We start from the raw sequence: 25,534 nt of genomic DNA, 5'->3' as shown, positions 1-25,534 counted from the left end.
TACCTTCTTCACGTGAATAACAGATTCAGAGGAAAGGAAGAAGTCAGGGTCTAATGAAGATGGGGTGTTTCAGAAGGGCTCAGAACTAGCACTTTTCATTGAACCTTAGCCTTCCTGCTCTCAATGATAGGGGCCAAAAAAAAGGAGGATGTGGGCACCCATAAGACTCAACCTCCTTTGCAGGCTCCAGCCTGGAGAAATCGATCAGAATCCCATTCCATAAGTCCAATGCCATGATAGTGTTTAATTTTTTTACCCTGTAATAAATCTAATGGAGTTCCTTGCATATTAATATACTGAAAATATCCATCGGAGAATGAAGCGAAGAAAATAGAAAGCAGATGGTTAAAGAGACTGGTATGATCAAATCTGTGATGTTTATCATATGACAAAGCAATATAGTAAGTTGGGAAAAAGTACATATATTTTATACATACACACACACTGGCTGAGGCCGCTCGTCCCCAGTAGGGTCGCGGCGAGCCGGAGCCTAACCCAGCAACACAGGGCACAAGGCTGGAGGGGGAGGGGACACATCCAGGATGGGACACCAGTTCGTCACATGGCACCCCGAGCGGGACTCGAACCCCAAACCCCCCAGAAAGCGGGACCCGGCCAAACCTGCTGCACCACCACGCCCCCACTATTTTTTCATATATATACATCTAAACACAGGTGAAGATTTAGAATAACAAACTATTTGGGAACAAAGTGAATCTGACTTAGAAATGTTTGGTAGAAGTTTAAAAGGTAGAAAAATCTGTTTATGCATTCATTCAGTCGCATCGTCTTCCTTGTGAATTTTATACCATAGAAGCTTCAATGTGGCTGTGCATGAAGTTTATACAGTAACAAGTTTATGCAAACTTGAAAGAAAGAATACAAACATCCAGAAAGCAAACCAAAAAAAAAAAAACCCTATTAAAAACATGTGTTAAAAAAAACTCTTGATCAAAAAACTCTCAATTTTCACAGAAAGAAAGCACTCTTTATTTAGGGCAGTATGGTACATCGCAGAAGAAAATATGCTTAAATTGCAAATTATCTGTGGTAGAACCCAGGGTGTCAAGTTGGGCTACATGTGCTCTAACCACAATTCATCAGCAATGTGTGTTGAGAAACCAGCCTGTCATTGAGCCACTATATGCAAATTTTGCTCAAACCCTGGCAGTAAAACCAGGTGTGCTGCTGCTCTTCGACTCAGAAAAAGTAATGCTGAAGATAATTTAAATTAAGTTAAATTGCTGGATCCTCTGGAACATCTGTGCCAGCTGACCACGGAAACAGTGGAATGTCAGTCAACAAATGCTGCGGGTTTGTGAAAAGCCAGGATAAGTTTACATCGTTTTTACTGCTTGTCTTCTACGATGTGACAGCCGAGGATGGTTCGCTGTTCGGACATCCCGACCTTGTGGCTCACATCTTTACTGTGGGTGACTGCGGGTGCGAGCCAGGTACAGCCGAGACATACCGCAAACCCCCAAGGCGGGTATATGACTGACCCATCTACAGTACTGTGCAAAAGTCTTAGGCACTTAGATGTTTCACAGAAATATTTGTTTGAGACGGTTATTTAATGTCTTCCGCGTTAGTGTCAATGGGAAAGAGCATATTTTACATTTCCAAGCATTTCTTTTGCAAAAAGTTACAGTATTACAGTAATGGTTTTGTATGTTGTTAAAAAAAGAAAGTACGTACACACACACACACACACACACTGTCTAAAACCACTTGTCCCAAGCGGAGCCTAATCCGGCAACACAGGGCACAAGGGACACACCCAGGACAGGACGCCAATCCATCACAAGGCACCCCAAGCAGGACTCAAACCCCAGACCCGCCAGAGAGCGGGACCCGGCCAAATCCGCCATGGAAAACAGTTGTCGACGATGAATAGTTACTAAGCTTTGTAGGAAGTTTATTAATTAAGAGCATTATTTCTGGAAGCATTCTCACTATACAGCATTTTTCCCCAAGTGCCTAACCTTTTTGCACAGTACCCTAGGCAGGAGAGTTTTACTGAATGCAGTAAGAGAAGATGTTTTATTTTGTTAACACCTGCTGATTGCTTTCCAGGTATGCTGCTCCTCGATGGAGATACCCTGGACATGCCCAGCATAACTGGTAAAGACGTTTGGACAACAGAGCTGTTCTATTATTCTTGTCACTGGAGGCCGCCGTGACACTTTCTGCACGTAGTGCGCAGCGATGTCGGCTTGGTGACGCTCGGTGACAATCGTTCACAATCCTCGTCGTGTTTCCAGAGCTGCTCCTCATAACTGTGCACAGCTTTTTCAGGTGTCGTGCAGATTAATATGTCCATCTGAATTACTTAAGTGTGTGTCTTTACATTTCATCTGCTGTCACCTTATCACGGTGCATCTTTCTTTGGACCCCTACTGAAGCATATCCAGTACAAATTAATCCGTGTCAAAAGTATGACTGAGTTTTATCACATGGGCTAGCAAAAGTAAGACAAGGTAATGCATGTTTAATAGATTTTCATTATTTAGCTGATACTTTTCTCCAAAGCAGCTTAGAAGGCAAAGCTATTTCACAATGACTTTCCCCATTTATGGAGCTTGCTTAAGGGTATGGATGTGTGTTGGCACAGTGGACTGGGCTGGGTCCTCTTCTCTGGTGGGTCTGGGGTTTGAGTCCTGCCTGGGGTGCCTTGTGAAAGACCAGCATCCTGTCCTGCATGTGTCTCCTCCCCCTCTAGCCTTGATCCCTGTGTTGCTGGGTTATGCTCTGGCTTGCTATGAACCCCTGGTTTTGGGCAATGTGTGTATGCTTAGGAGTTCTACAGCCAGTGGTGAGATTTGAACCTGCAACCTTTAAGTGCTAAGGCAGCAGCTTTATCCCCCATGCTACAAACTGCCCTTTATGGAGCTTGTTCACTAGGATCTCACTGTCCAAATTCATTTAGCAGATGCATTCATCAACGCAATATACAGCTCTTATTGTGTAATATTCACCTGATATCTTTGTCCAAGGCGAGTGACAATGCTACATACACTGCTCTGAACTCCATGTATTTATTCACCCATCTTCACACCACATGTATATCCATCTGTCCTTTTTCAGTAACTGGTTGTACTTATCAAGATCACAGGGATCCAGAGCCTACCCTGGAATCACTGGGCAGAAGGCTGAAAAAGGTACAGCCTGGAGAGGATGCCAGTCCATCACAGTATAGCCACACATGCACTCAAAATGCCAACTTGGCATTGTTAATTCACATGAACTGTGTGTCTTTGGAGTGTGGGAGGAAACCAGAACACCCACAGGAATTGCACGCAGGCACAGGGAGAATGTGCAAACTCCATGCAGAATGAACCAGATTTGAACTTCCATCTGAAGAGCTCAGGCCCTGTGAGGTAGCAGTGCTACTTGCCGTGTCGCTGTGCTACCAGCACACAAACACTACGGGGAAGTTAGAGCCACCAGTTCAACACCTCTTTGGACTGCAGGAGGGGTTAGGAGAACACTGAAAGAGCAGGGATGAAATCTGTGTCCTGTAATACCCTCTGGATGCTGGGAGACAGCAGCAGTCCTACCTGCTGAACCACTGTGCTACCATTTATCACTTAAAGAAAAAAGTGAAAAGAATAAAGATTACACACTAATTAACTAATATATATGATTAACTAACATGTCTTTCACACAGATGTTTACCTTGGGAGCCCTATAATACATTTAGCTTATCTCTGCAGTTCAGCTGGCGCTTTCCTGAAAGGACTGAGCGCCAAAAGCAAAAGCGAAGCAATTGGAGGATATCGTGTGTAACCCACTGGTTTCTCTAAACCAGCTGGTTCTGAAAAGTCCAGCGCAGTGGCAGAGGAGAGAACTGCATATTGAAAGACTGATCATATTCTGATTTCCTGAGAAATTGCTCGAGCAGATGAGCACAGAGTGGGAGTGCATATATTACCATACATCTGTGAAAAATTCTGAGTACTTGTTTAAACATCTGCAGGTGTTTTGTATTCAGCAATGAGACCAGCAGCATTGCGATGAAGCTTGAATTTAAATACAGGAAACAGAAGTGTAACAGTGATGTGGCTTAGAATGAGATTGCTATCTGTAGAGGATCACACGGCAATAGCGCACCTCAAGCTGTGAAGATAACGTCGAGTGCAGGTACCAAACTGGTACTTGAGACACGCATTAAGTCTGGATACCCGGCTAAATTGCAAATTTTATCAGTTTTTATGCTGACTTTTTACATTTGTGCAGCCCCAGCTCAATACTAAACTCAATATTCTGAGAAATACAACCTTTTTCAAGAGACGTTTCATGGCCCTATGACTAACACATCATAAACATATGTCATAAACGACAATCAAACACAAACTGTAAGCATGTAAGAGGATTTGTGCAGAACGACCATACACACTTTCACTTCCACGAGACTCTAGCTTCTCCTTACATGACCTCTATTAAGTCCCCTCTTCAGTGTATTCTTTCAGACACGCGACTTTTGTGCAACATTTCAATGGAAGTTTTAATAAAGAGGGAGCAAAATAGCAGGTAACTAACTGAGTGCAGGCATGAGACGACAGGCTGATTTTCTTTATATTTGAGTGTTTGTATTAGTGTTTGGAAGTCTGGAGCATACAAGGGTAAGTTAAGTGACAGAAATTTTTTAGGTGAGTTACGGACGTTGTTAGTCATCGCCGTTGGCCGCTCCAGATTAAGTAATGGTGTTCTGTGAAGTTCATCGATCTGTCCATTCATGTACTAGTCTACCATCTCACACCCATCAAAGGCCATGTTGAGAAAGCTGACTATCCAAATGAGACATTATTCAGTTACAAATGCTCCACTCAGCTGTATAGGATCCACTTCCATCAATCCACCCATCTCTTCATTAATCCATGGCTTTCTTATCACAGCACGCATCTCCTAGATGGGAGTCTCCAAGCGGTGTTAGCAGCAGGATATTCCAAGAAGCAATGTGGAGGGTGAGGTGAAAAGTATATCAGGTGACCTCATAGGCTGATAATATTGCAGAGTCCCTCCTATCTCGGGGTGGAGCAAGTGAAGCTTTGCTCGAGTAATTACCGCTGCTTTTCTGAACAGCTATGCAAAACAAGGTCATGGAGAAGGATGAATTGTCTGATGTGGTGCACACCCTCCAGGGGCCTTCAGTCTTAGATGGACAAAAGAGAATCGTTGCTATTGGGCTGCCCTATACCCCCACAGTGAGAGGCTTCATTTGTTGGAGGACATCTACTCAAGTGTCATGACGCCTCATGCCATCCTGCCATTGTTTTCATTGTCTGCAACCAGCCATCATAAAAGATGTTATTCATATGTCTATTAGTTATTCACATCCATGATCAGGGATCACTTAATAAACAAATTTAGGCCAATAGACTATATTTATGTTATATTCTTGATAAGGCCAGAACTCTACAAATGTTTGTTACTGAGCCACACTTTTCTCCCAGTACTAGGATTGCGGGTTCAAATCCTATTCTGTATTTGTGTGTTTCCTCTGTAGTGCACTGTAGTTTTTTTCATTTCTACCTAGTGATTCACCACACTGGGTGTAAAACCAGAAAAGCATAGGTTACTACATGAATTGTCACAGCACTAATAAAATAAGTTGTCGCTGAAAACTGATAGATTAATGATTTACCAACATGAAAAGTCATCACTTTTTTTCATACATGCTGAAACAAAATACACAGTTTATCCTGTCACACATTCATTCAGTAGTACTTATTTTTAATTTCTTTTGCTTTACATCTGCATCAACACAGCTGGCCTCAATTAACCATATGACTGGTCCCCAGTCCTATAAAAAGGCTGAAGTCACATCACTGATTAGCTCTTCACTGTGACCACCTGGCAATATGTGCTCTTTGTTCACGGACTTGTTTCCCAAGTTACTGTCCCAGAGTGTGTGTCTGTTCCAGTCCCGAACCCGCGTGTGGCCTGTGCCAGTCTTGAGCGATCCTGTCCAAGTCCCGTATTCCAACCCCATCTACGTCACGCCTTTGCGCATTAGTTCCGTGCACATCACCCCGTTTCACTGTCACACCGTGAATCTACTTGTTCGGTGTTCATTGTGCCAGCTCCGCATTTCATTTCCTCATCTGGATTGTGCAGTTGCATATACACTCTGCTATTGAGATCATTACACATTACACAATACCCCTACTCAGAATTAAATGAGCAGCATTAGGTTACATGTCCACTTGATGTCTATGCAGTGAATAAAATAATGTGCTTCTCCAAAGCATGCAACAGTTCTCACCGCATTCCAAGTGTTTATTCATTTAGTAGACACTTTTCTCCATAGAGACTTCTAATGAACACCATGTAGTGTCACCAGCCTGACTTAGATAGACTACGTAATGCTAGATACACTATTGACAACGAGCCCGTCAACCACACACCAGTGAAACTCTCTCTCTCACACACACACACTATGGGTGATTTTGGGGTCACCAATCCACCTGAACAGCGTATCTTTGAACGATGGGAGGAAATCCGTATTTGTATATTTGGAAAACTCATAACTAACCTGGATCATGGTGTCCCGTTTGGCACGACCCTTGGAGATCCAGTATGGCACCACAGTTTCTCCCCGACCTTGTCCTGTCAGAAGGAGAGAAGCACAATGAAGAAGAACCAATATGACACCACAGTTTCTCCCACTTATGTGCTGTGAAAAATCCACAAAATTTTTAAAGTATAGAATAACATCAAAAAAATTCAGCCTCCCCACTGTGCAGATCCTGGCTGCAGCTGTGGTGCAGGTGTGGGCAGACAAAACTAAGGACTTTCAGAAGTTCAAACTTTGATTTGCTCTGCTTCTAAACGAGGAGCTCATGAAGACAGAGCCGAGGCTGGAATTTCTTTCAATGAGTCCTTAAACCACCTTAGTCCACAAAAAAAGTGTCCTCTCTGTCTTGTGCTGATCATTGGACAGGACACATCGAAGCAGAGGGACCAAGTCACCCTCTGATGTTTCTGCCAATGTAGTACAGGAGAGTGAAAATTATTATTATTATTATTATTATTATTATTATGCTGGACTTATATGTAATAAAATATAAGAATTATTATATAATATATAATTCTTTCCAGCTACTTTTCTCCAGAGCAACTTGTAATTTTATGTGACTTTACAATTAAATGTTTAAATGAAATTTTATACAGTGTGTGAGTGATAGGGGGTGCGGTGGCGCAGTGGGTTGGACCACAGTCCTGCTGTCCAGTGGGTCTGGGGTTCGAGTCCCGCTTGGGGTGCCTTGCGACGGACTGGCGTCCCGTCCTGGGTGTGTTCCCTCCCCCTCTGGCCTTACGCCCCTGTGTTCCCGGGTAGGCTCCGGTTCCCCGTGACCCCGTATGGGACAAGCGGTTCTGAAAATGTGTGTGTGTGAGTGATTAAAAGAGTGTGTTCCACTGATGTATGGATGAGTGACGCAGTGTAAGTAGTGTATCTAGCAGTGTAAGTCACCGCAGTGAATAAGGTGTGTCGGCTGATAACACTACATAGAGTTCATTGGAAGTCGCTTGGAATTAATTAATTAGTTGAATTAATTTGATTTTTGATCATAAGTCCATGAAAGCAGATCAGTGTGATTTGCTATCCGATCGGCCGATGCGGTTCCGCCGTTAACGATCCTTTAAAGTTTTTCTGCTACAGAGTACCTTTCAAAATTAGGTTCAAATTATGTATTTGATATTTTATGCTGTCCACACCTCTAGAAAACAGATGCACTATGCAGTCCAGCAAATTTCATGCTTTTTCAAATTCAGTTTTAACCCATGGCATTAAACACGCCCAATTATATCACCAAAGCTGTGGACGAGCACATAGAAGAGTTTTGGAGCAGAGCAGCCATCAGTGTCTCTGTCACTTGAATCTCATCTTGCGCTGCTTTTGGCACTGGAATCTCATTTGCACTGGTTAACCAGACAGCTGCTGCCAGTGATGTCTATCTGCAGACGACAGCCTGAATAGAATGTAAACCCCGCACCCCACCCCACTCCACCCCACCATAGCAGTTTAGAGCAGCTGCAGCATCTCTAGGAACCACTCATGCTTACATAATGCGCAAAGCCAGGAGGTCCAGCAGTTTTAAAGCCATGAAACCAGGACACTATCAAATCGGAAAACTGTGAATGTTAGAAGTTTTGAATATACATCAGGAATGTTTTAAATAACCAAACAAGTAACTTAATCCACACAATGATGTAACACCTAGCTGGTACAAAAAATTTGTATGCCAGAAGAGAGCAAGAGTGGCCCTCAGAGTCTTGACACCCCTTCCACTTCATCGTTATTCAGGTAACCATGTGATCAAGCAAGCTGACAACTTGAGTAAGTTTTTCATTTTCTAAAGCTAATGCTTCAGGTCTTCATCTAACTTCGTCATCACCGCTGCCACCATGCTGTTCTGAGGTACGGTCCCCAGCACCTTAAAGTTTGGCAAACCGTTTCTTGTCTGACCACGCCAAACAAGACAGATGCAGATTAGCAGTCATGGGTCGGCTGATGGCTCTCTTTAAAACTTTTTTGGCCTTTTTTCTGTACAGAGACTTTATAAATCATCTGTTCCTGCCCTGAAGCCTACTGGTGTCCCTTGAAGAATCAGAAGTTAATTTAGACTGAGCTTTGACACAACACTCCTGAATACAGGCAGCAACACTTTCAAAGCAGATTCTCTCTTTACCTAGAGTAGTATACCCATTGGTGAGCGGATGGTTATTCCGAGTTATTGTGCCTAGTATGGTATGGTACGGCAAGTGCCAAGTCGAAGTCGACCCATAGCGACCACTCGCATGGTTTTCAAGGCAAGTCAAGGGAGGAAACAGAGGTGGGTTGCCAGGTCCTCCCTCTGCATTATAGTACCTAGACAAGTTCTAATTATATTAGTTACTTAACACTGTCATATCTCAAGACCACAGTTTGACTAACCAAGCCAAATAAAAGTGATGTTATCATTTGTTATTGTCACGCCCCAGAAGACATACCAGCAGCTCAGGCAAGGACACCTGCACCAAATCACACACATTGACTGAAGCCGCTTGTCCCAAGCGGGGTCGCGGTGAACCGGAGCCTAACCCAGGATGGGACGCCAGTCAGTCGCAAGGCACCCCAAGCAGGACTCCAACCCCAGACCCACCAGAGAGTGGGACCTGGCCAACCCCGCTGGAACACCGCGCCCACTTGCAGAAAATCAAGAAGAGGCAAAAAAGCAGCTCCACCCAGACCACTTGCAGACTCTCATTGAAACAACTGCTCACCCTGCAATCATGATGGCTCCGGCTCTTTTGACCTACGCTCAGACCATTGACCTGGATTTCAGATTCACCTCTCTGATAATGCTTGTGGCTGTTGCTTCGACCTTTGGTCTGTTCCCAGACGTGGATTTCGGATTTGCCCAACGGATCAAGACAACCAACTTTGGCTTTGACCTGGACCTCGGCCACAGCTCTTCTTCATCACGACACTAAAACCACCGCTCTCCCAATTCTTTTCAATAAAACCCGCACTTGGGTCCAACCTCTCATTTCCCAGCATCCTCTGATTATTATAGTTACATTGTTTATGGCACTCTGAAAAAAATCTTTCATAAAATAAAATTTCTGAATAAATGTACACACAGTTACAGGATCAACAAGACAGTCAATTTGATCTTCAAATTCAAGAATTTCTGACAACAGCAATAATGGAATAAGGATAACATAGAAAGTGCTGTTTCTATAACTAACGGTTGTTTTATGTGTTGCCAGCTAACAGTAGTCCGCCAAAAGTGGAATTTGAATGTGTCATCTTTCTATTATAACGGCAATGCCTTAAACACACTTTGCATATTACATGGTGCTTTAGACTGAAAGTAGTTCAGCAACGCACTGTTTCCATTTGAAGCGCTTAGTGTCCTAGACTCCTAAAAGCACCATTAATGGGCTGTCCTCACCATTTACATAATGGTAGAAATGGCTATAGGAAGTCTGCTGCCTGTCCCTGCTGGCTTCCCGCTCTGTGTGCTGCTACGTCTTAACAGAAGCAGTTTGTGAGCTGATAATTTATGTCTGCCTGATGTGTGATGGGAACTTCTGAAATGCATTCACAGCCGGACATGACCAAATGATCGTGTATGATTATCTTTGAGACGTGTAGTTTAACATCACTTATATTGGTGACTCATCTTGTGTGGTATTTGAAGTTTTCTTCTGCTATTTCAGGGCAACAGTGAGCACATCTGAGCTCGGCCTGCATTGGATGATCTCAGAATTAACGCCTTTCGACTGAGTTGTACTGTGTACAGTGAATTCATGGCATGCATTGTCCTTCATGTCCATGTGAAAACATCTTGATTCTCAGTCTTTTTCCACCTCCAATGAACATCCTGTTCAGATGGAGGAACGTAGGTATGATCCACAGCATCTGTTTTAAGGAGAAATCATAATCCTTCCAGAGAACCACTCTCTGCCTTTTGCTTTCACATGTCCTAACAGATTTCCATACACCTACAGACCTACACAACAGTTTAGCACTATGTTTTAGAGTTAGTAATCGACTTTTGATATTATGGACCATATCCCCGTTGTATTTTTTTAACTGCTTGTTAAGGACCTAGCTTTTTTCTGTCACTCTTGCTGATTTGGAGATGATTTGAGAAGGTTCATCTCTGCTCAGCTCATCGGCTGTTATGATTCTAGCATTTAGCCACTGAAATTGAAGGCTTTTCTCAAACAAAGGATACTTCAGAATTAGAAATGAAGTTCAGAAAATGAAATTGCCGGTGTTGATGGTTGCTTGTGGATGGTTCCCTCTGGTTATTTACATATCTTAATATCATGTACGGGGTTATTTTCTCTGTGATAATGAAATATTGGTGGGATTGCCTTCTGCTCTGTAATGGAAACCTCTGCTCATTAACAGCTGTAAAGTCATAAGTATGCATTTACATTTCTTCATTTTGCAGATGCTTTTCTCCAAAGTGATGTACATCTCAGAGAACAATACAAAAAGTGCATTACATCAACAGAAGGAGAGATTTGCATGCAGACATGTAATTCGAAAATACAGTCAGTTCCATCATATGAACCAGTGTGCATCACATGAGTAACTGCATTAAGGTTCATCCAGGAGTATCCTGTGGATATTATGCAGGATGTATCTGCAGGACTGGGTTGTGGCTTCGATATGCTGAAACAAAGACAGACTTGAGTCTGTTGTTGCTCCCAGGCTCTTAGCTGATAAAGTATGTAGGAATGGGTCTAATAAAGGGTTGGGGCCTATAATTAAGCAGAATATGATAAACAAAAAAGACCTTTGGGTTTGGAGCAGGGCTGCCTGCCTTTACAGAGTTGTATGTGATTCACAGTTTTTTGCTTTACTAGCCCCGTTGAAGGGTAATCGATAAACAGCAGACTGAATGGCCTGGGAAGCATGGCTTAATGGCAAAGAGTAGAGTGTCTGATAATCGAAAATAAATTTTTATATGGGCAGAACAAAATGAATCAGGGCAGAAGCTTTAACAATACCTTCATCAGACACATCAATGACTCACTGAGAAGTGAACACACACTCAAAATACTTCAGGGTCATTACTATAGGGCAGGGTGCACCTGGAAACCACACACACACACACACACATTTTCAGAACCGCTTGTCCCATATGGGGTCGCGGCAAGCCGGAGCGGCAACACGGGTCGCAAGGCTGGAGGGGACACACCCAGGACGGGACGCCAGTCCACCGCAAGGCACCCCAAGCGGGACTCGAACCCCAGACCCACTAGAGAGCAGAACTGTGGTCCAACCCACTGCGCCACCGCGCCACCACGCCCCCCCACCTGGAAACCAGTTTCACTCTAATTTGTGCTGCTTTCAGAAGGGAAGACTGACAAGCTAATGACTCCAGTCAGTCAATTGCCCAGCGTAAATCAGTGTCAGCAAACTCAGCAAAAGAGGGTAGCACTCAACATAGATCTGAGTCACAGATGGACTTAAATGAGCTTTGCAATTGCTTGTCCTTGGAAATGTACATAGGTGAAGGTGGATATAATGACTCACAAGAGTCATGAATGTACTGAATGGATCTGAAGTGAAACTTGATTATTCCTTTGATTTCATAGAGAGTATTGGGGCTCAATACCCCCTGGCTTCTCAGTCCGGTAACGGTGCTCCTGTTTCCATTGAGTGGAAACAGGCAACCTTGTGGGAATTCTCTGGTCACAAAGCATACTCCTGCCATCTGCTTGCCCCTCTGTTTGGAACCGATATTTGTTGGAGCAACCATTGATGTTGACGGGCAGCACAGTTGCACAGTGAGTAGTGCTGCTGTCTCACAGCACCTGTATGGTGTGAGAAGACATGGGTTTGATCCCTATATGCACCCTTGGAATGGTTTTCCAGCAATGCTAATTCCCCCAATTTTCAAGATTTTGTGACTAGACTTTAAAAATATATATATTTTTTCCTTTTCAAATGCATATTTCTGTTTGGTTTCACAATCCACAAACCAGCTACACTGACCTATTTCCTTTTTGTTAGCATAATAATCATCCCACCAATTGTTAAGTCAAGTTTTCATATAATCTTCTCTATTTTTTCAGCATACACATTTCTAATGCTATATTAAGATATGAATTTGATTAGCAAATGGGAATCTTCAGCATTTCTTTTGTATAGAATAATCGTAATATATAATGCATGCAAAGCTTTATATAACAAGGACATATCTCCTTGTATTTAAAAGTATAAAATAACATGAGCACATGCATTTGATTTTATATCAGGTTTTGTGCTTTCTATTTGCAGCACAAGTTTTGCCTGGCATTTGTTACCCTCCATGTCAGGGAGATACCGGTATATATCAAAGACGAAAGAATGAGAGGAACTGCATGAAAAAAGACCTATTTTTGACTATCTATGAGGCTGAGCATCATTTAAAGGGACGTGGGTTTCAGAGAAAAAGGAGATGACGAAAAATCACTCTTTGTGGAAAGGGGGCCGTTGGCCATACGTAACCCAGTGACAAATGAAAGTTATGGGCCAAATACTGCCTTGTCCTCGGGGCCGTAAAAGATGGGCTTGTGATCAGGACAGAAGTGGCTCCTTTCATGCTGTCAGGTGATGGCTCAGGACCCTGGCGGTGGGGGGAGGTGGGATTGCTGCTTGGCCGGATGGACTCATTAGGTTGTGCTTTTCATCACACTGTCCATTGTCCAACCCCTGTGCCATTGCTGCAGGAGTCTCATTTCAATTTCAAAACAAGCAGGGATGCAGCGGCAATTAATACCTAAATACACCGATAACGTTCTCATCGGCTGCCACGAATTCAGTGCTGCTCTATTCAATTTTGTTTCATGATGGCATGCTAGCCAACATCCTTGACAGAACATTTCATAGAAAAAGTAGAGTATTTACATTTCTATACTCTAGGAGTCCCCGAGCCACACAGCATCGTTTGCATGTTTGCTTACCAGCAACATTTGACATTATTTCATGGAGAGATCAGATGACTAAAAAAACAAAATTATATACTTGTATTAGAGTTACACACACACACACACACACACACACACACACACATTTTCAGAACCGCTCGTCCCTTATGGGGTCACGGAGCCTACCCGGCAACACAGGGCGTAAGGCCAGAGGGGGAAGGGGACACACCCAGGACGGGACGCCAGTCCGCCGCAAGGCACCCCAAGCGGGACTTGAACCCCAGACCCACCGGAGAGCAGGACTGCGGTCCAACCCACTGCGCCACTGCACCCCCTTATTAGAGTTACAAATGGAGTTAAATGAGCTTTGACACCTAATATCTCAGTTTGCATCTGAAACGTACAAAGAGCTGCTTAGTGGATCATTATACTGTTGACAGTGTTGCGCATTATAGTGCTGACAGTAAACTATTCATCTTTTTTTCATCGTCAATAAGTGCCTGCCCAGTGCAGGACTGTGATGGAATGGAGCGTTGAGCTTTGTCTCAGAACAGCAGCAATATAATTCTATACCATTTTTTCATTTTATTCTATATCATTTTTATTAGTACAGATAACGGAAGGTATTTTACATTTGAAATAAGACATCACCCTCAAAAATGTTACAGAGATTGTAATTGACCTAGCACAAATTACACAGTTTGATTTTTTTATGTTTAATAATTTTAGGAATAATTTAAGATGCAATTTAAAGCAAATACCCAAGGAGAATCTGAGAACCTGGTCAGTACAGGGAGTCTGCACTAGGCTTTGTGGTTACAAGTCTGCGTACTGAATACTGTGAAACTGTTAAGTTTGATATTTAGTGGAACAGAGCAGCAAAAATGGGGTTAAAGACGCAAGTAGCAGCTTGCCCTGCATTACCTGCAAAGTTGCATCAATTGATTCCGTCTGAATATCTGTAGCAGCAAGCCATTGTTACTGCGTTTCTGTTGTCAGTGCCCCTTTTTCCTGAGCTATTCATTTAGACCAAGCTGCTTTGTGTGTGCAAGGGGGGCTCGGTGGCACATTGTGCTTGGCCGGGGCCTGCTCTCTGGTGGGTCTGGAGTTCGAGTCCTGCTTGGGGTTCCTTGAGATGGACTGGTGCCCCGTCCTGGGTGTGTCCCCTTTCCCTCCAGCCTTACGCCCTGTGTTGCAGGGTTAGGCTCCGGTTTGCCACAACCCCCCCCCTTGGGACAAGCGGTTTCAGGGTTTCAGACAGCTTGTGTGTTGACCCTTTTAGGACAGGATGGACCTCCATCATGTCACCATTAAGAAAAGGACAAATCCTCTCAATAAAATGTGATGTTGGTCTTTTACAGCCCTGTTCATAGGAGCCATCCACTGAGCACAGTTATGGGTTTTGTATGTCTAAAAAAAGAACAAATCTCAATTATACAAAGCTGGACCCAGAACAACTGAAAACTGACCTACATTAAGACTTTTCTGGGAAGTAAAGTTCATTCCTAAAATAATTTATGTTTAATAGGTTGTTATAAGAAAGACAGAAGACTGAGTGACTATTACACACTGTTAGACATTATATTTAAAGACAAATACATGCAGTCAGCACCAGGACCAGATATACAAGAAATACAGGCTGGAGGATTAAACTATGTACACAGGCACAGACTATCACAGTAAAGGTACAGCCACAAGGTATACACCACAAATGGCAGGTATTCGTACAGCAAGGTGGAGATGCTGTATTAGTTAAGGCTAATCAGATTCAAACCACTGGTGACAAGTCTGAATGTCCTGCGACTGCTAAAGTTAATTATTTAAACCAAATGTTTTAATGTAAGTTTTATGTATTTTTTCTTCAGTGATAACACCAAACATTTCTGTAAGTATCCAATTTTCCACAGTCTAAGTTATTCTGATTCTAAAACATTGAAGTTAAATTTACATTACAACTTCTAATGAACTTTAGGTAGTGTTACCAGCCCACACACCTTATTCACCGTGGTGACTTACACTGCTAGATACACTACTTACACAGGGTCACTCACCCATACATCAGCGGAACACACTCTCTCTGCATCACTCACACATTATGGAGGAGCATGTCTTTGGACTGTGGGAGGAAACCAGAGCACCCAGAGGAAACCCACACAGACACGGGGAGAACATGCAAACTCCACACAGACTGAGCAGGGATCGAACCCACATCCTCTTCCAGCACCCGGGTGCTGCGAGACAGCAGCGCTACTTGCTGTACCACCCTGCCGTATTTGTTTCGTTGTTTTTTTGTGTTAATGATTGCATGCTGTCCATTTTAATTAAAACTTATCTGACTACATACACATGAGCTGAAAACAAATGAGAATTCATTCATTTACATATGCACAACAATGATGCTTTAATGTGACAACTATGCAGGTGCTTCAATTGTTAAATTTTATCACCTGATGGCAAATTATAAATATTAGAATTTTGTACAAAGAGCAGCTCCAAATTATTCACCCATTTGTACAGCGGGACAGTCTTAGTGGGGCAATTGAGGGTTCAGAAGCTGGAGCAGGGTTCAAAGCGCAAAGCTTCAGACTGCAAAACAAAGAGCCTGACCACTCTGCTCATCGGTGTCAAGCAGGAGGCTAGAAGAAATTGTCGTCATTTTTCTTTAACCTAATTGAATCGTATAGTAAACTGACATATGCGGTAAACTCTGAAATTTAGCATATTTAAAATGCGATTAAGGTAGCAAATAAAGACTTTTCCAGCCCTTTCAAGAATACAGACATTCAGCACATGATTTAGTAAGGAAATTTGTAAAAGGGCTTGTTGCTGAGAAAAAGCACATTGCTCTCATCTGTATGAAAATTAACTAGCACAGCCACCAGCTTTTAACACACCGAGCTGCTTTCCAGTGAACAAATCTAACAATTACAGCCTCCAATTAGGTCAAACTGATGTGATGTTCAGCAGCAGCAGAAGAGCAAATTAAAAGCAGGCACTGCTACCACTTTATAATAGAGCGAGAAGATATGGCATATACTGGAAACACTTAACAGTTATAGCAGGGATTGCAGAGCAGCATCCCTCAGATACAAGCGCCCACTTCTGACAGCCGTGAGCCCGTCCAGAATTTTTCCCGCCTATAAGAGCCGATTCTAAATTGCATTGCAGATTGATGAAGGTACGTGGGAAACTGCCGAAAAGGGAACACAAGGTTATCGACACGGACCGAATTCCAGTCTGTGGGCTGCGAACACGCTACAAGGCCAAATGCACCAGTAGCCTCCGTCGACAGATTCTCCACGAGCACTGGGGCTATGCAGAAGTCATGTGTCATATAAAAGTAAGTGAACGTAATAGCGAGGCAAAAGTAAATTTTCATATAAATCTTCCTGATAATACAGAAAACGGTGCATGATAATATTTTACCTACCAACCTCTCAAATGTGAGCAGAAAAACAAATAAACAAAAGCAATAAAACAGTGCCAACAGCTCGAATGTTTGTGTTATTATCCATTTCTATTGCTCATTTTATATACATATATGGGTCTATGGACTGTACGTGTGTATTGTCACCGTGCTGGGAAAGCCATGTTTGTTTGTTTGCTTTTTTTTCTCTTCTCTTTCTCTTTTCTACGGAAGATGGTTGTGCAAATTGGATGCACCTGGGTAAATGAATACCAAGCTTCTGGCCCTGCCTCTTGTACCAATAAATAACGGCACAAACAAGGAGGATGCGGAGCAGGCAGGGAGGGGGCTCTTCTCTCTTCTCTCTTCTGGCACTTGTGGAGTTTGCCCAGCTTTGTTGAGATACATTGTTTATCTGCTGGTGTTTGCATATTTTTTGTCTGTAGTATATAGTTTTGTAAATATTAAGTGGTGCTCCATTGCTATTTTTTGATTTTTTTTCGTTAGTCAGTTCAGATTAGAGTAGTTAGGAAGAGATCATACCTGTTGAACAATGGATATACCTTCATGTGGCCACTCACGTAACGTAAATGCTTATAAAAAATATTATTATGAAAGTGATTAGGAATTGTCTACATTCAGATAAAGTTTTATGCAGCTACTCGAGTGGAAAATTAAGTCTTTCTTTTGCCTTTGCCATTTATCCTTAATCTCCTCAAGAAACCCTTGAGAAAATCCCTTGGTTTTGTTCCCTTGAAAGTTAAGACCTAGAGGCTACCTTCAATATCTTCCCTTTTTTACGTTTACATTTATTCTTTTATCAGATGCTTTGGTCCAAAGCGACATACATCTCAGCAAAAATACAATTTGTGCATTACTTTAAGTGAAAGAGACATGGCTGCAGACATGTGACTCTCGAGTAAACCTAGTCTGTTACCTTCCACTTGATGCACCGATGCTCATCGCTCGAGCAGGTGCATAAAACACAGGACAGACAAATCCTGATAACCTCCATGCCATTTACCTTTCTGTGCAGCTTCTTTGAACTCTAGCATCTACAAATCCTAGCATCTGGAAGAGTTTGTAACAGTATTCTATGTTTTTAGTCCTTTAGTCCCACACACAAATGCAAATATAGACATTATAAGTCAGACACATCAGTGAGTAGGCACAGTAGCCAGTTAGGGTAAGTAGTGCCCCAAAACACTGTATAATATTTCATGATTTTACAAATTTTCAAGACTTCAGGAGAATGAATACATTACTGTTCTGGTAACTTGTAAAGCTATCCCTAGACACGGTCTGATTTTAAATCCTTTTAAATACAATGAGAACAAGACAATAGTGTAATTTCCTGCTAGACAAGCTGAAGCTAATCTGAAGCTGTATTCTTCCCAAATAATAATGGGATGCATCTAATCTTTTTCAGCACAAATCAAAAGTTACTAAATAAACATGATTTTTTTTTTTACATTCTCTCTGCTAAATGTGAAAAGTTTTGATAAGTGTAATTTCTGTTTGTAATTACACTTGCTCCTTTTGCTATAAACACTGGAGTTATGAACGTTCAAATCCATTAACCTTCTAAAAACTGGTTTCTTTTATTATCAGCTTCTAAAATTTCTGTCAATTGTGGGACCGACTTTTACACAAACAAACCTGTAAATAAATTGAGGGAAATCTTTTTTATTAAGCCCTCACTCGTTGTGCAGATGGGTAGTGCAGTGGGTAGCACCGATACCTCCTGCAGTGCCTCAACTGTGTATATGTTTTGCTGCCCTGCAACTGGCTGGCATCCCATCTGAGATGTACCTTCTCCAGGCTACAGCTCCGTGCTTTCGAGACACGATCTTGACTTCCACAACCCTGCCTGGGATAAACAGTTATTGACAGTGACGGATCTGTTATGTAGAAAACAAAGAAGACTAAGTGGACAAAGCTGATGGATGTCACACTTGCATAGTCACTCAACACTGACAGTATAAAATATTACATAAGAATTGGTCAATAGTCAAGACTGAAAAGGTACTTGTGGAGACAATATATTTTTTAATTTAGAAATTCTAAATTAATATGAATGATGTCTGAAATTAAAAGCAATGACATGAAAGTCAGATTATTTTTAAGTTTGATTGGAGGTTTTTAAAGAACATAACAACTAATAAGTCAAGGGCTTTCTGTATTATTATTATTATTATTATTATTATTAGAGGGGGGCATGGTGGCGCAGTGGGTTGCACCAGGTCCTGCTCTCTGGTGGGTCTGGGGTTCGAGTCTTGCTTGGGGTGCCTTGCGGCGGACTGGCGTCCCATCCTGGGTGTGTCCCCTCCCCCTCCGGCCTTATGCCCTGAGTTGCCGGGTAGGCTCTGGTTGCCCGCAACCCCGTATGGGACAAGTGGTTGAGAAAATGTGTGTGTGTGTGTGTGTGTGTGTGTGTGTGTGTGTGTGTGTGTATTATTATTATTATTATGGCTTTATTGACTGTCAATGAGGGTGTGGTGGCGCAACAGGTTTGGCCGGGGCCTTCCTTCTGGTGGGTCTGGGGTTTGAGTCCTGCTGGGGGTGCCTTACAACGGACTGGCATCCCATCCTGGGTGTGTCCTTGTGCCCTGTGTTGCCGGGTTAGGCTCCGGTTTGCCGCGACCCCGCTTGGGACATGTAGTTTTAGACAATGTGTGTGTGTGTGTGTGTGTGTGTGTGTGTGTGACTGGCAAAGGCAGAACTATCTTTGGAATTATGAACAAATCAAGTTACAAACAGACTTTCAGTCCCACTTGTGTTAACACAGTGAGGAGCCAGTGTATTATGTCAGCTATGAATTTTTTCTTTTCTAATTTTTGTCCTGGTTTAATTACTTATCTTCTGTATCAAACTTGACTCTTGCAGTTTCCATACACTATATACCGTGGACAGGATGGCACGTATTATATTATTTTTATTACCTTGAAACAACATGTGCAGCTTTCAGTTTGCTTTACTATCTATTCAGTCAGTAAAAAAATAACTGTGACGTACCACTATTTATTTGTTGGGTAGGTTCTGATTTATCCCATAAACGTGTGGAGCCTTTGTCACCTTGTGGGATCACTAACACTCACAAATATTAGACGCCAGCTGTAAACACCGTGGAACTTCATTGAAGTAATGGGTTCCCACACTACTACTCTGTTTTGGTGCTCTTCACTGTCAATCAACATCAGGACCTACAAATGCAGATGACCTTCACTCCACAATAGACAATATTTTTTATACAGATGAAAGAACACAATTACACACACACACACTGTCTGAAACCGCTTGTCTCTCGGGTTGAGGTGAGCCAGAGCCTAACCCGGCAACACAGGGCGCAAGGCTGGAGGGGGAGGGGACACACCCAGGATGGGGTGCCAGTCTATCACAAGGCACCCCAAGCAGGACTCGAACCCCAGACCTGCCAGAGAGCAGGACCTGGCCAAACCCACTGCATCACTGAGCCCCCCACAATTATAAATAAATAAAGATTAAAAAACAGGGGAATGTTGGTGATCCTGAAAATTCACAACTCTTGCATTTGTAACAGGAAGTGCCAATGTACTTGTACAGGTTCAAACTGGACACTAATTCAAAGCAGCCAAGAAGAGCACTGGTATCTATATGGACTGCCCTTTGGAAGAGGTGGAAAGGTGCATCAACAAATTTAAGGCCAACACTTTGACAGGAAATGATGGTTCAACAACTTTACAAAGTTTTTTTCAGGATGTCAGAGAGTGTTTTCTGAAGGTTTTCAAAGATACCATTTCTCATGGAATGCCATATGAGTCTTTAAACCAAGGTGTGATCACCTGAATTTAGAAGCCTATTGAGTACCCATTGATCCTAGAGAAGTGCAGACCAACCAAATTCATTAACCTTTGCTGGCGTTTATGCGGAGAGGGTGTAGAATTGTATCAGCCCTATAACTGATGATTATCAGTCTGGGCATTTGATAGGTCATCATATTTCTAATAATGTTAGAGAGGTACAGGACTGGGGGATGTGGTGGTGCAGTGGGTTTGGCCTGGGCTTGTTCTCTAGCAGGTCGGGGGTTCGAGTCCTGCTTGGGGTGCCTTGTGACAGACTGGTGTCCTGTCCTGGGTGTGTCCCTTTGTGTCCTGTGTTGCTGGGTTAGGCTCTGGTTTGCCATGACCCCACTCAGAACAAGTGGCTTCGGTTAATATGTGTGATGTATTGGACTTAACGGGTTATAATGATTTATCGATGAAAGTTTTGCTTATCAGTTTATAGAAGGCAAGTGCCACTATAAAACGGATGTTTGAAACATGATTCAAGAATCTATATCATATCTGGAGAAGAGCTTGAATTTAGGGCGCATTTCCTAATTTCCAGTTTAAATGTATAAACCGAATGCATGTGAAAAAAACTTTGTAACAGGTGTATTCAGACCTTTACTGCTCCTGTATATCGAGTTGCAGCTGAGCCGTCAGGACAAACGCAAGGTCTTTCTATTGCTCCATTTTACATCAGCGTTGTCTTAGATGCGCGGCATCAGCAGGAAGCCGGTCACGTGGCTACGAACGCGCTCCGACTGTGACAGCTATTCCTGTACGGACTCTCTTGGTTACACCCGCGCACGTGCAGGAAGTGTGACAGCAGCACAGAATCTGGCTGCGGGGTAAGATATATGCGACATAACATGTACCCCCCGACTTCAGAATGACAACTACATACAGTTATTGTAGTATTACATATTACAACATTGGACTGTATTTATTTTATTATTATTTTAACAATAATGCGTGAAATTAGTGAAAAAATATAACAAAGCTCTTTTAGAGAATGTAGCGTTCATCATGCAAGTACGGTTTAAATAATAGATTAAGGGGGGTTACGACTGACGACGAAGCGAAGTCGTTGCAACTGATCCGCGTCGTAAATCGAGGAGCACCAGTCTGTAGAGTCATACTTTTGAATTTGAGGACAGAAAAGCTGCAACTCAACTGCGAGCCGTAACGAGAAAACCAGTCTTTGCTCACCTGTAATATAATGGGAAAGAACTGTAGTGAGACGAACTAATATTTTATAATGTCATTTCTCGATTTTAATTGAAAAAAGCAATGAAATCAACTCGCCTGTTTTGCAGTGACCGCGCTGATGGTTCGAAAGCATCGTATTTACGGAGCACCTGCTACCGTCGCGTAATGCAGTAACTGTACTTTATTATAATTAATTATTGTTAGTATTACTATGTAACACTGTACCCTGGTAAAAAGTGTGATTAAAAGTTAAACCATTCTGAACCATCGAGTCAACAGTGTTGAATGAATTTTTTGCCTTTCGGATTATTCTACTCAGTCTCATAAAGTTGTTTAGGAACTAAGCAGCAGGAATTGCAAATATAATTTCAGGAACAAAACGACGCTCACAACAGGTTTCACAACAATTACACTCATTTTCCACTTCTTCTTTTTTTTTTTTGCTAACATGATAAATATGAACCGCAGAGACACGTGCGTGGCAGCCTCAGCTGTGACATTCAAGCCAGAGAAAAGTTATTTCCTAAAACACAGTATTTATTAAATCTTTATTTTTTTGACGGGGAAACTCGACACGGCACGACTTATTGTAAAAGGAAGTGCTAAAGTGAGATGATTCGGAGAAGAAGAACCTGTTTGGAAAAGTTTTTTTTTTTTCTTTTTCTGCCACAGAGTGGAACGCGAGCAGAAACGTTAATGAAAAAAGCAGGATATTTTCGTGCTGGTACAACAGGACGAGCGGAGTTTGATTCTGATTTAGTTGTTTCGTTTAGTTTGTTTGTTTTTATTTACCTGCTCGTCGGGGGTGTCCGCTCGCGGTTCGCAGTGCCATGATGCTCAGCAGCAGCAGCAGCGCGACGCACAAAACAGCGAGCGCTCGTCCACTTTGGCCCGAAGCGAGCGGCGCCCTTTTGAGCCGATGTTTGCTGTACATCCCGCCGATCTGCGCCGTTCGCGCTCCCCGCTTCGGCTGCGACGCGACGCGACGCTCCGCTCCGCTGCACCGCTCCAGCGCTGAACCGCTGGCGCTCACTCACAAGAGCGGCTGCGCTCGCGCGGCGGATGGCGCCACGCGCCCCTGAGATAGCGGCGGGATCAAACGACGTGCTCATTCTCGGTAGAAACTAAGCACTTGGTTTCCGCGTGCACAGCCTTGTCAACTTGTACAGCGGTATCGCGGCACTGCTCTCTTCCAAGATCTCTGCAAAACACATTCCAGCTGTGTTTGATCTTGGGTTAACCGTGATAGTTTTTTTTTTTTTTTTTAAAGCTCTTTGCTCTTTTTCAGTAAGAGTGAAAGACTGAAGTTTTTTGGAATCTAGAAAAAATGCTTAAATGAAATGCCGGTTGAGCTGGTCACTTTTTATATCTTATTTGCAGACTATTCAGCTGAACAAATAACTTACTGTTGGGGGGGTTGGGGGGGTTGTAACATACAGCAGAAAGAAAGTCAGATTGATTGAACATTCTAACAGCTCCTTTTTCAACCACTATGTTAAGCAGGCGTAACTGCAGAATGGACAACCTGCCAGATATATAAATCAAACTTTAGACTGGTTTTTCGCTTTTTTTTGGAATATATGCTTGCAGGGATTAATGAAATATTATTATGTCCGATTGTCACCGCCAAGGTCAGGAGAGGTAGGGATTGGACCCAAGTGCGGGTGTGTTCATAGGGACAGGCAAAAACAGAGGTCGTGGAGGTCGTTTCCAGGGGCAAAGGAAAACTCAGTAACCAGGAGATCAAGCAAGGGTCAGAAACCAGGAAAGTCAAAACACGAAATGAGGAACTGGGTACAGAGAGAAGAACGCTGATTTTCACAAGCCATGTAGGGAGGCGTTTGGAAGATTCTGCACCCAGTACCAGGACGGCACCGCCTTTATACCTGGCCGGGCTACTTGCTACCAGGTGTTGCCGTTGGCCTTGCAGATGTGGGCGTGACACCGGTCCTATATCAGCACTGAAGAAAAACTGAAATCTGACAGTCCCATTATGTTCAAAATGCAGGGGAAATCTTAAAGCTGAGGATGTATGACACACAGATGACTTGAGCTTCGATCTTGAGTTGACTTGGAAAACTTTGTCAGTTTGGCTACTGCGGTGCATTATTTAGAAGAGCGGATTTCAGCTGTAAGTGGAAGACGTGTTTGCTGGTTGTAGACATTACGTTTCAGGACCAACGGTTTTAGTGCTGTGGCTTCCTGATGTGGGCGGCAAACCACATTTTCTTTGTAGTTCTCTCACAGTTTAGCTGTTATTGGACGTTGGTTCGGTTTTATGCAGAAGAAGAAGAACACAGCTTTCAATGTGGTGGCTTAGCCAGGGCAATCTGTGCTTATCAATTTTTGGTTAACTAATGAAAGGAGTCATCATCACCATCTGAAACCGTTTGTCCCACACGGGGTCGGGGGGAACCGGAACCTAACCTGGCAACACAGGGCAAGGGGCTGGAGGGGGAGGGGACACACCCAGGACGGGACGCCAGTCCATCGCAAGGCACCCCAAGGGGGACTCAAGCCCCAGACCCACCGGAGAGCAGGACCCAGTCAAACCCACTGTGCCACCGCACCCCCTAGTGAAAGGAGCGAAAAGAACAATTCAGTCTACATCTTTTTGCCATGCAAACGCCCCAATTTCTCACCCGCCACACCTGCAGCCACACCAATGGTTCACTGCTGTGCTGTTAATTTTTGCATGAGCAGCATTAATATGTTTCTAGAAATCTTAAAGCCTAAATAATGTAAGGTTTCCATTTAACCTTGGAAAAAACAGGCAATGTCAGGACTCAAGCTGACAAAGGCTGTTGAGCAGCGTCAAATACCAAGCGGAAAGTGTTCTGCAAAAGCACCTGCAATCTTTGCTCTTTACATAATTCCCTAATACAGCTCCCAGCACATCGCAGGTGATTCAGGTCGTCTGTACGGAATTGTTCTTCCTGGCGCTCCTCCTGTCTCAGATGGAGAATTCTGAAGGGCTTACAGCTGACAAATCCAGTAATTTCCCCTGCTTTATACTCTGCATTACAGATCACAGGCTTTTATTTTGCCTCTTGGACCTGAGCTCACAAGGTACGGTGACACCTTGGGAAGAATTTTGAAAGTTATCTCAGCAACACAGAGCTCACACCTTGCACGCATTTCTGTGTGACCTGCCGCTTGAGCTCGTATTAGAAATCAGCCAAACGGATTTGTGGGTTCGGTGAAGATGGAGAATAGCCCTGAGATGTTTCATCCCCAGCATTGTGTTTACTGTGTAGGCAACCAGAGTCTCCCAGCACAGCAAACTTTGTGTCTGTAAAATGATTATTTTGATCACAAACAGTATTGACTGCCTCAGTCAAGTGTTTGGGGCAGCCAGTGCTGCACATCTAAGGCTAACAGGTAATCAAGGTGTTGCAGAGGGTAATTCTGCCACCTCACGGCACCTCGGATGTTTGGGCTTAGGTTCAAGCCCGGCTTAGTCCGCTTGGAGTTTGCATAATCTCCTTGTGTCTGCCTGGGTTTCCTCTGGTTGCTCTGGTTTCCTCCCACCCCCAGAAGACATGCAGTTCACATGGACTGGAGATGCTAAGTTTCCCATAGTGTGTGAAAGAGTTAGCAAGTACATGTGTGACTTTCCTGGCATGGACTGCATAAAAACTTTCTCGGAACATTTGTTCGTGGAATTGATATATGGAAAAACACAGCCTGAAAC

The 25,534-nt window shown here is 43.1% G+C and overlaps 1 protein-coding gene across 1 annotated transcript in view; it reads right to left on the bottom strand.

Annotated features, from left to right (window-relative positions):
* Window positions 1-22,901, bottom strand: part of LOC108918831 (disintegrin and metalloproteinase domain-containing protein 33-like) — a 74,171-nt gene extending 51,270 nt beyond the window's left edge. Inside the window, exons 1-2 of the mRNA XM_018726416.2 lie at window positions 22,633-22,901; window positions 6,539-6,612 (exon numbers count right to left, since the gene is read on the bottom strand). Coding sequence (XP_018581932.2) covers window positions 6,539-6,612; window positions 22,633-22,774 — 216 coding nt within the window. The 5' untranslated portion in view covers window positions 22,775-22,901. The remainder of the gene's footprint in view (window positions 1-6,538; window positions 6,613-22,632) is intronic.
* Window positions 22,902-25,534: the final 2,633 nt, after the last annotated feature.

The sequence above is a fragment of the Scleropages formosus genome, chromosome 24 (genome assembly GCF_900964775.1).
Source record: "Scleropages formosus chromosome 24, fSclFor1.1, whole genome shotgun sequence".
In the NCBI taxonomy this organism is placed as follows: Eukaryota; Metazoa; Chordata; class Actinopteri; order Osteoglossiformes; family Osteoglossidae; genus Scleropages; species Scleropages formosus.
Note: the sequence above shows the minus strand (reverse complement) of the source record. Positions and strands in the feature narration are given on the sequence as shown.